Source organism: Carlito syrichta, unplaced genomic scaffold (genome assembly GCF_000164805.1).
Source record: "Carlito syrichta isolate Samal-C Ts95f unplaced genomic scaffold, Tarsius_syrichta-2.0.1 Scaffold106370, whole genome shotgun sequence".
Lineage (NCBI taxonomy): Eukaryota > Metazoa > Chordata > Mammalia > Primates > Tarsiidae > Carlito > Carlito syrichta.
Genome location: NW_007050466.1, coordinates 13,376 through 24,649, shown reverse-complemented (window position 1 = coordinate 24,649; position 11,274 = coordinate 13,376). Strand labels below are relative to the sequence as shown.

Sequence of the window (11,274 nt, the reverse complement as noted above, 5' to 3'; positions counted from 1 at the left end):
ACCGCACTCCAGTCTGGGTGACAGAGTGAGACTCCAACTCAAAAAAAAAGAAAAAAAGAAGAAAAAAAAGAAGCTGGGGTCCCAGGCAGACCAGGAGCTGTTTTCTTATCTGCAGGCTAATTGTGTGAAGCAGGGGCACCGAGACCCTGCTGCAGGGGCATCCTCCACGGGGACGACGTTTGCCTGTGCTCTGCCCCCCACCATGTGACTGGCATGTTCTCAGTGCTGCTCTCCTGCCTCTCAGAGAGGGCGCCTTCTAGAACTTCGTCCTTGGGGTTCTCTGAACTGCAGGGAGCTGGGATGTTCAGGTCTCAGTTTTCTCCCATCCCTGCTTCCGGCTCTAACAAATAACCACAATACATATCTGGGCCAGGCATGGTGCCAAGTGCCTGCCAGACACGATTCCTCCCACTCACCCCATTGTGACCATGGAGAAGAGATTATTCCCATTTTATAGATAAGGTAACTGAGACTCAGAAAGGTGACTTTTCCAAAACCATAGCCTGTTCTCTGTAGAGATAGGGCTTGAGCCCAGTCGGGCAACCCCCAGTCTTGACTTCTGGACCTGACGCTGGAGGGCTGTGCTTTCTGACCCCCAGATGAGGTCGTGCTCAAGTTTGAAATGGGCCATGTGAGAGCGCGGAATCTGGCTTACGACACCCTCCCAGTCCTGATCCATGGCAATGGGCCCACCAAGGTAGGGAGGGGTTCTGGCCCCTTGGGAATATGGGAGAGAGCCATAGCCCTGGTTCTGCTCTCACTGTGACCCTATGGTTTCTCCCTGTGGCCAGGGCCACCTACCTAGGCCCCACTGTGCGCTCACTGACTCTACCCTCATATCTGAGCTCAACGTGATGCTTTCTCTCCCTACTGTGGTGGTCACTGGTGTCCTATCTATTCCTGCTGGGCCGCAGGACACATAGGAGGCCACTGTTCCCATCCAGGCCTAGACTGGCTGCCAGAGCCGTCTGTACTCTGTCTTCCCAGCACAGAGTCACTTATTCACTCAACAAACATTGATTGGGTGTTTGTACCAGGGACTAAGGCATAGTCAGTCATGAACAGGACAGATGTCTTATGTTCATGGTGCTACAGAAGGGGCTAGGGCGGACTGCAGCCAGGGACAGGGACAGACCTAAGTGGCCCTGGGGACTGGCTGTGGTTTGCAGCATACTTCTTTTTTTTTCTTTTTTCTTATTTTTGAGTTGGAGTCTGACACTCAGGCTGGAGTGCCGTGGCCCACTCACGGCCACCACAGCCTCTAGCTGCTGGGCTCAGGCGACCCTTCTGTTTTTGCCTTCCTAGTAGCTGGAACTACAGGCATGTGTCACCATGCCCAGTTAATTTTTTGATTTATTGTAGAGAGGGTCTTGCCAAGTTGCCTGGACTGCTCTCAAACCTGGGGGCTCAGGCAAATCTCGCCTCCACCTCCCAAAATGCTGGGATTACAGACTTGAACCACCGTGCTTGGCTGCATATTTCTTGTTTTTTTTTGTTTGTTTGTTTTTTCTTTTGAGTTGGAGTCTCACTCTGTCACCCAGACTGGGGTGCTGTGGCTGCTCCCGGCCGCCACAGCCTCAACCTGCTGGGCTCCGGCGATCCTTCCACCTCAGCCTTCCAAGTAGCTGGAACTACAGGTGCGCGCTACCACGCCCAGCTAATTTTTTGATTTATTGTAGAGATGAGGTCTCGCCAAGTTGCCCAGGCGGGTCTCAGACCCACGGGCTCAGGCATTCCACTCACCTCAGCCTCCCAAAGGCGCAGGATTACAGGCCGAGCCACCAAGCCCGGCTTTTTTTGTTTTTGTTTTGTTTTTTTGTGCATATTTCTTGTATGTGGTCCTTGGCCACTTGGATGGGGAAAAGAAGGAGATGTAAAAATACAGATTTCCGTCACCCACCCAGGATCTGCTCAGCTGGAATCTCTGAGGGAGCCCAGGAATCTGCATTTTACAAGCTCCCAGGAGATCCAAAGAAGCAGACGTACCAAAGCACCGAGCCCTCCCTCTCCCCTCCCCTAGAGCAGATATGATCTCCTGGGGGAACAGAACATTCTCTCCAAGACTGACTCTGGGGGCGGGAGGGGGCTGGGTTGCGCGGGGTCCACCCGGGGCCCAGCAAAATGTGAGCGGCAGTGGGTGGGGCTGGCCCGACTCCTCTCGGACCCCGTGTCTCCCTACAGCTGCAGCTGAACTACCTGGGCAACTACATCCCACGCTTCTGGACCTTCGAGACGGGCTGTACCGTGTGTGACGAGGGCCTGCGCAGCCTCAAGGGGATCGGGGTGAGGCTGTGACCCAGCTGTGCCTGAGAGATGTTGGTGCTTAGTGCCCCGAGCTGGGGAGGAGGTTGGGCGATTCTGGAACTGACTCTGTTGTCTTTGGTGGGACGCAAAGGGGTCACTTCCCTGTGTGGGATTCCATCCCCCTTACTACTAAGTGCCTCTTCCTGGAAGTCCTCTCAGACTGCATGTCTCTAGCTGCTCTCAGATGCCTAAATTCTGGTTTCTTCTGCCTGGTCCTTCAGGCTCTTCTACAGCCCCCTCTCTATCCCACAAGCCTTACTCCTCCTTCGTGGCAGACCTCGAACGCTACATCAGCCACAATCTCCTGGCAGCATGCCCTCCCTGGGTCCTCGCACCAAGCCTGGGCTCCCTCTGCGCCTTCCCTGGGGCATCCTCCTGCTACTTCCCTGGCCCCTGCACCCCCTGCCTGGAGCTCCCTGGCCCTGACCCTTCCCTACTACGTCCACAAGCTTCTGTCCCTGGACCACTGTCGGACTCAGCAGTGACTGGACGCTGCTGGACTCTCTTGCCGCCCTCTCCCATGCAGGATGAAGCTCTGCCCACTGTCCTGGTCGGTGTGTTCATCGAGCAGCCCATACCGTTCCTGTCCCTGTTCTTCCAGCGGCTCCTGCGCCTCCACTACCCCCAGAAGCAGATGCGACTTTTCATTCACAACCACGTGAGTAGCAGGCATGCTGCATGCTCGTCGTGTGGCTTGGGGCCGGGGCCCAGTCTCATGTGGTAGGCTGACACCTCCGAGAATCTGACAGAACCAGATTCACCTGGGCCAAGTGAAAGTGGCTGTGTCCCCAGATCACTGGGTTGACGCTGGAGGCAGACTGGCTGGGTTTATATCCAAAACTACTGTTTTATGTTTTTGTTCTTTATTGGCTGTGTGCCCTTGGGCACATTACTCAACCTCTCTGTGCTTCAGTTTTCTCATCTATGAAACAGGAATAGTAATAGTGTTGAGCTCACAGAACAGCTGCAAGTGAAGCACATTGATGTGTGACATGCGTAGAAGGTATCGGGTGTGCAGGAAGCAGAGGTGCTTCTAGCCCTCATCATTTCTGTCCCCGCCCCGTCTCCATTTGTCCTTCCCAGTGGGATCTGGTGACAGTCAAGTTGCTTTCTATTACTGAGACTTTCTGGGGGCTGCAGGGGGGGGTGGGGGCTGAGGCCTGCTGTTCTGTGGGGAGCAGAACTGGACTCCACATCCCCAGTGCCTTCCTTTCTCACCTCTCTTTCTAGCCAGTCAAGTCCTACCACTTAGCTGCTTACACTGGTTTCCCTAACCGGGGGGCCACATACCCTTTCCAAATCCCACCTGTTCTTCGAGGCTCTGTGGTTTCCTTGAAGCCTACTTGGCTGCCCTGTCTGGGGCCTCCCCTTTTCTGAGGCCTCTCGTCCCCGACAGTCCCACCCCTGGTTCAGCTCTCGGTCATTTCAACTGTGCAACAGGCCACCTGGAAACAGAAGGGACGGAGGCCCTGTCCTTGGGAGCCTCATGGCTGCTCTGAGGACACTAAGCAGCACACCCTGGAATGTGACTGTAGTAAAAGGGAATGGAGCCCCGGGGGCGGTGGCTCACGCCTGCAGTCCCAGCACTTTGGGAGGCCGAGGCAGGTGGTTTACTTGAGCCCAGGAGTTTGAGGTTAGCCTAGGCAATCTAGCAGACCTCGCCTCTACAAAAAAATCAGCTGGGCACAGTGGCATGTGCCCGTAGTTCCAGCTACTTGGAAGGCGGAGGCAGAAGGACCACCTGAGCCCAGCAAGTCGAGACTGCAGTGGCTGTGAGTGTGCCACTGAACTCCAACATGGGCGACAGAGTGAGACTCCAACTCAAAAAAAAAAGAAAAAGGAGATGGTCACAGGAGGTCATTGAGGACCTACTGTAAGCTAAGTCTGACTCACTGCTTCCAGTGGCCTGTGAGGGAAGCACAGCTGTCCTCCCATTGTACAAGGGAGGAATCCTAAGTGGAAGTAGGAGGAGCGACATGCCCAAGACCAGGTGGTTTGTCAAGGCAGAGCCAGGTTGATCTGAGCCCTGAATCTGGTTCTGAAGAACCCTGGGTCTGGTTCTGCGCTTTCCACTTCTTCTCACAGAGGGCCCTGGGTTTGGACTCTGTTTTTCAAAGTAAGGTCAAGGATCACTTGGTACATTTTGTAACAAAGCAGGTCCCTGGGCCACACCCCAGTCCTGCAGATCAACAGTCTCTACATGTGGGATCCAGGGGTGGGAGGGTCAGTCCCCATGACAGAAGCTCCTTTGAGGCCTGGCCTGTCAAGGGAAGAGGTCAAAGGCCGGCAGGGAAGGGTGTTTCGGCCACAGGGTCTGGCATGGGCAGAGGCCTGGTGACAGGGAGGCAGATGGCCAGGGGTGTGTTGGGGACGAAGGGGAACAGCCTGGCTGCAGCAGAAGGTGCTGCAGTCCCCATGGTGGACACCGTGCATCACTGTCACCCTCCCGCCCCAGGAACAGAACCATAAGGCTCGGGTAGAGCAGTTCCTGGCAGAGCACGGCGACGAGTACCATTCTGTGAAGCTGGTGGGCCCTGAGGTGCGGATGACAAATGCAGATGCCAGGAACATGGGCGCGTGAGTCGTGGGCCGTGGGTATCTCCCCTGACAGCGGCAGGTAGAGGGGCCGTGGTATCAGGAGTGGCAGGCAGGGTGATGGGAGTTCAGGAAGCTGTTCCTGTCCCTCTCTGGGCCTCAGAGTTCCCATATATCAAATGGGGAAATAGGTCAGGCGTGGTAGCTCACACCTGTAATTCCAGCACTTTGGGAGGCTGAGATGGAAGGATGACTTGAGCCCAGGATTTCAAGACCAGCCTGAGAAATATAGTGAGACTTCGTCTCTACAAAAAAATTTAAAATGAGCCGAGCGGGGTGGTGTGTGCCTGTAGTTCCAGCTACCTAGAAGGCTGAGGTGGAAGGATTGCTTGAGCCTAGGCGGTCGAGGCTGCAGTGAGCTGTGATCATGCCACTGTACTACAGCCTGGGCAGCAGAATGAGACTTTTACTCAAAACAAACAAGCAAACAAACAAAAAGATGAGGAAATATGGCCAGGTTCAGTGGCTCAGCCAGTAATCCCAGCACTTTGGGAGACCAAGGCAAGTGGATTGCCTGAGCCTGTGGGTTTGAGACCAGCCTGGGCAACTTGGCAAGACCTCGTCTCTATAATAAATCAAAAATGAACTGGATGTGGTAGTGCGCACCTGTAGTTCTTGCTACTTGGAAGGCTGAGGCAAAAGGATTGCCGGAGCCCAGCCGATCGGCGCTGGGGTGGCCATGAGCATGCCACTGCTCGTCAGCCTAGGTGACAGAGTGAGACTCCAACTAAAAAAAAAAAATGAGGAAATAGTCTCTGTCCTGTCTATCTCCGGGTTCCTGGGTAGGGTTGAGCAGCATCTTTTGGGTTCAGGAAGCAAATCGTGGAAAGAAAAAGGTCTTGGGGGCAGAAATAGACCAAGGCTGACAATTGGTGAAACAATCTCTTATATTTTCTTTACTACTATTTAAAAAAAGAAAGAGGGCTGGGCGTGGTGGCTCATGTCTATAATCCCAGCACTTTGGGAGGCTGAGGTGAGAGGATTGCCTGAGCTCACAGATTCAAGACCAGCCTGGGAAACTTGGCGAGACCTCATCTCTATAATAAATCAAAAAATTTTTAAAAAGAGAGAGAGAGAAAGAGAGCAAGCAATTTGTGCTGATTTTAGGATTAGATAGTCCAGATCAAAGGCTGGCCAACTTCATATGAAGGGCTAGATAGTAAGTCTTTGCAGAAGGGCTCTGTGGGCTCTGTACAGCTACTCAGCTCTCCCTTTGTACCACAAAAGCAGCCACAGATAATAAAGACATCAGTGAGCATGGCTGTGTTCCAGCATGACCTTCTTTCTGGAAGCCGAAATCTGACTATCATGAAATTTTCATGTGTAGTTTTGTTATTTTTACCATTTAAAAATGTAAAACTATTCCTAGCCCACGAGCTCTATAAAACCAGGCAGGGCAAGGATTTGGACCACAGATCTAAGTTGGCTGAGTCCTGGACCAGATTGAACAAAAACAACACACATTTCTTTTTTGAGTTGGAGTCTCACTCAGGTCAGCCCGCAGCCTCCACCTGCTGGGCTCCGGCGATCCTTCCGCCTCAGCCTTCCAGTAGCTGGAACTACAGGCATGCGCTACCACGCTAAGCTGATTTTTTGATTTATTGTAGAGATGAGGTCTCGCTGCCCAGGCGGGTCTCAAACCCGTGGGCTCAGGCAATCCACTCACCTCAGCCTCCCAAGGCATGGGATTACAGGCTGAGCCACTGAGCCCGGCTACAACACACATTTTTAAGGCTTTTGGTACAAGTTACCATGTCGCCCTTCAGCAAGGCAGCACCAGCTAACTCTGCCCCAGCAGTGTAGGCAACTGTCTGGTGGACTGTGTGCTCCTCAGCACCAGCATTTTCAGAAACTTGATGCCAGCTGCCGAGCTCTGGGCCTTGGCCTTGAGAGCACAGCAGCCCAGGGTTTGGGTCTTAGAGTCAGAAGGAACCTTTGAGGCTGCTGGTCCCAACCTGCACCAGGGCTGGTGTGACATTCCTAAAGCCCCCTGGCTAGTACATGGTGAAGCCAGACTGTGGTCCCCAATGGGGCAGCTCCGGGGTGAACCCCACTGACCCTGCATCTTCCTCCTCGCAGAGACCTGTGTCGGCAGGACCGCAGCTGCGCCTACTACTTTAGTGTGGATGCTGACGTGGCCTTGACGGAGCCCGAAAGCCTGCGCCTGCTTATTGAACAGAACAAGTGAGGCTGTGGGTGGCCCTGTGTGTGACAAGCCTGGGCCAGGGGATCCCGCCTGCTTCTTCCTCCTTCCTCCTCAGCTTTACCCGGGGCTGTGGTGTCCCCAGACTGGCAACTCTGGGTTCTCATAGAGAATGGCGCCACTGCTCCTTCCCCGCCTCCTCCCCCAGTCTGCTCCTGGCCATGGGAGGGAGTAGATACCAGAAGAGCCAAATCTCCTCAGGCCAAGGCCCTGCCTGCCCCGGTCAGATGCTGGGAGATCCCTGTGTGTGGGGTAGAGGTCACCTGCTCCCCTTCCCCATCCCTGCTTAGGCCTGTCTTCAGGATCCCAATGAAATGCTCCCTTCCTCAGGAACGTCATTGCACCGCTGATGACCCGCCACGGGAGGCTGTGGTCGAACTTCTGGGGAGCACTGAGTGCAGATGGCTACTACGCCCGCTCTGAGGATTATGTGGACATCGTGCAGGGGCGGCGTGTGTGAGTACCTGCAGGGTCGGGGGGCAGCTTCATCTATACCTGGGCCTGCAATACCAGCCTCCCCAATAGTCCCATCCCTGTTACCCTCATATTCCTGCTGAAACTTCAAGCAGGAAAGACAGCAGTCAGACACACGGAAGGACTTTCTGACAAACATCTCAGACGTCACAGGCCCAGGGTGGTGGAATCAAATCAGTGCTATTATGCCCTCCCAACCTGTGACTTCCCTTCTTCCAGCCCAGACCCCCCAACCTATGACCCCTCACCGCCAGCCTGTGACCACCTTCATCTTCCTGTCTCCCCTAGCGGTGTCTGGAATGTGCCCTATATCTCAAACATCTACTTGATCAAGGGCAGTGCCCTGCGGGCTGAGCTGCAGACCACAGACCTGTTCCGCTACAGCAAGCTGGACCCCGACATGGCCTTCTGCGCCAATATCCGGCAGCAGGTCAGCCAGGGCTGGGCGGTCACGGGAGGCCCTTGATGGGGACGGTGGGCCTCCATCTCTGACCCTCATGGTGGCTGCCTTGTCACCATAGGCCTGGGAGCGCCTGAGATTCCAGCAGGGCTTTTCAGAGACCACTAGGGCCTGGTGGAGGCACAAGGGGCATTGAGCACCAGGACTGATCCTTAGGGTCTGCAGGGACCATGTCAAGTGGATTCGCTTTTCACACCATCTGTTGTATTTACACTGTTGACATAGCCCAAAGAAAACTAAACTTCCCTCTAAATGTACCCCAACTAATGTGCCCCAGAGACGCCTTGCCCTGTCTCTGCACCCACCCACCCATGTATTTTCGTGAGGTTTTTTTGTTTTGTTTTGTTTTTTAAGAAGAGTCTCACTCTGTCACCCAAGCTAGAGTGCAGTGGCATGCTCGTGGCCACCGTAGCCTCGACCTGCTGGGCTCAGGCAATCCTTCCACCTCAGCCTTCCGAGTAACTGTAACTACTGGCATATGCCACTATGCCCAACTAATTTTTTGATTTATTTAGATATGAGGTCTTGCCAAGTTGCCCAGGCTGGTCTCGAACCCATGGGCTCAGGCAATCCTCTCACCTTAGCCACCCAAAGTGCTGGAGTTACAGGTGTGAGCCACCAAGTCCAGTGATTTATTTTTTTTAATGTGACAGCATAATGAAGCTTTCCCCTGTGACCAAAACTTCAGGATCAGAACACTTTTATGTCTTAGTTCTTTCATTCCCTCTTCAGTCCTCTGGGAAACCTCCTGTAATCACACCCCTGGTGGGCCCTGGGGACACCGGGATGACCTGCACTTGGTCCCTTATCTTGTGAACTTGAGTCTGATCGGCAGAGGAGGCTGCACTTCCTCCCTTCCCAGAGCATGCAGGGGGTGGGGCAGGGCCTCTTCAGAGCATGGAGCCTTTTCTCCCCAGGGTGTATTCATGTTCCTGACCAACCGGCACACCTTTGGCCACCTGCTCTCCCTGGACAGCTACCAGACCACCCACCTCCACAACGACCTCTGGGAGGTGTTCAGCAACCCCGAGGTGAGGCCTGGGTGGGTGGCCAGGGCTGGGAGCAGAAGAAGCCTGTGATCCTGTGGCCCAAGACGCCGCCCTCTCAGAGCCTCATAGCCCTGGGACTCTGGGGGCCACCTGTGTCCTTCCCTTCCCCCCAGGGCATGTAGGGCGGGATTTGGGTCTGTACAGGAGGGCATCTGGAGAGACAGCGCTGTCTAGTGGAGGAGTCAGAGGCTTGGGCTTGTCCCAGATCTGCCATCAGCTGGGACCTAATTGAGCCTCTCAACTTTGGAGCCTCAGTTATCTTAGCTCTAAAATGGGTGTACTATCTCAGCCTGTTATGCCCCCCAACAGTGTTCCTAGATGTTGGGCGCTTGCAGCTGACATGGGCATACCCACATGTCTGCACACAAGCGTGTACACACAGGCACGTACATGCACATGGCTGTGCAAACACCACTTCCTATGGGCACCCTTGTGTACCCAGGTGACATACACACACAGTGGGAGCCCACCTTCCCTAGGCCTATATATATTTACCCCCATTTCTTTCTTCCTTTTTATTTTGAGGCGGAGTCTCACTCTGTTGCCCAGACTGGAGTGCAGTGGCACGCTCATGGCCACCACAACCTCAACTTGCTGGGCCCAGACAATCCTTCCACCTAAGCCTTCCAAGTAGCAACCACAGGCGTGTGCCATTGCACGCAGCTAACTTTTTGATTTATTGTAGCGACGAGATCTTGCCAAGTTGCCCAGACTGGTCTTGAATTCCTGGGCTCAGGCAGTCTTCTTGCCTCGGCCTCCCAAATTTCTGGGATTACAGGCGTGAGCCACCATGTCCGGCACTCACCCCCATTTCTTTTTTTCTTTTTCTTTTGAGTTGGAGTCTCACTCTGTCGCCCAGACTGGAGTGCAGTAGCCGCTCCCAGCCACCGCAGCCTCGACCTGCTGGGCTCCAGCGATCCTTCCGAAAACTACAGGCGCGCGCTACCACACCCGGCTAATTTTTGATTTGTTGTAGAGATGAGGTCTCTCCAAGTTGCCCAGGCGGGTCTCGAACCCGCGGCCTCAGGCAATCCACTCACCTCAGCCTCCCAAAGGCGTGGGATTACAGGCTGAGCCACCGAGCTCGGCTTACTCACCTCCATTTCAAGGGGCCTGGAGGGAAGAGCCCCTCTTGAACATCCCAAGAAGTTGAGCAGGGTTGAGCCTCAGTGGGCTCAGATCTGGTCCGAGGACCCCAGTCTGCTTTCCACTCCCCATAGGACTGGAAGGAGAAGTACATCCATGAAAACTACACCAAGGCACTGGCGGGGAAGCTCGTGGAAACGGTAAGGGCGGTGGGCACCCTCTGGCACCTTAGGGGCCGGGGCAGAGAATAAGAGACTAGCTGATGAGGAGAAGGGAGGGGAAGTGAGGTGGCTCCTCCCCCCGGCCCAGGCAGGAAAGAGGAAACCATCTCAGATGTGGTCTCCACTGTGGCCGGGGTCCCTGAGCAGGAGTGAAGAGTGGCTTGTTTCTGTCCACTCATGTGTGGCTGCTTCCCTGGTGGGGCCTTTGTTCTCAGCCTCCGTGTGCTTCCCTTTCCTCACCCTGGCCCTGGGAACCCTGTGATCTCGGCTGAGAAAGGCTGTCTCTGGGCTCTGCCTCCTCTCTCAGTTCATCTAGGGTTGACTGAACCCCTGCTCTATGGGGACACACAGGGTCACAGGCCTGGGTGTGGGGCCCTGCAGAGGGGGAGGATGTCGTGGTGCCACCTGTGCCCCCTGACTGAATCTTACCCTCTACAGCCCTGTCCAGATGTCTACTGGTTCCCCATCTTCACGGAGGCAGCCTGTGACGAGCTGGTGGAGGAGATGGAACACTTTGGCCAGTGGTCTCTGGGTGACAACAAGGTGGGGACCTGATGCCTGGGCTGGGGCTGCAGGGAGGCTGGTTTTCCACCCACACCCGCCTTCTGGGCTCTTCTTCTGGCAAACTAGCCTCACCAACCACCCTAGGACTCTTGACATGGGAGTGCTATCAGAGGTGCCGCAGGCAGTTGAGAGTAGAGGACTGAGAAACTGGGGAGGGAATTGGTCCCCAGTTGCCATTGCCACTTGTGACTTTGAGCTGCCATAAATTGCTGTCTCTGGGTTCTGCCTCCTTCTCCCTTTAGGAGCTCATTTGGTCTATTTCTTTCTTTCTTTTTTTTTTGAGTTGGAGTCTCATTCTGTCGCCCAGACTGGAGTGCA

General features: G+C 54.7%; 1 protein-coding gene across 1 annotated transcript in view; it reads left to right on the top strand.

Annotated features, from left to right (window-relative positions):
* Positions 1-11,274, top strand: part of PLOD1 (procollagen-lysine,2-oxoglutarate 5-dioxygenase 1) — a 27,285-nt gene that overhangs the window by 6,962 nt on the left and 9,049 nt on the right. The window contains exons 5-14 of the mRNA XM_008067370.2: positions 600-697; positions 2,182-2,283; positions 2,831-2,962; positions 4,760-4,881; positions 6,979-7,083; positions 7,433-7,558; positions 7,865-8,006; positions 8,954-9,067; positions 10,306-10,371; positions 10,831-10,935. Coding sequence (XP_008065561.2) covers positions 600-697; positions 2,182-2,283; positions 2,831-2,962; positions 4,760-4,881; positions 6,979-7,083; positions 7,433-7,558; positions 7,865-8,006; positions 8,954-9,067; positions 10,306-10,371; positions 10,831-10,935 — 1,112 coding nt within the window. The remainder of the gene's footprint in view (positions 1-599; positions 698-2,181; positions 2,284-2,830; positions 2,963-4,759; positions 4,882-6,978; positions 7,084-7,432; positions 7,559-7,864; positions 8,007-8,953; positions 9,068-10,305; positions 10,372-10,830; positions 10,936-11,274) is intronic.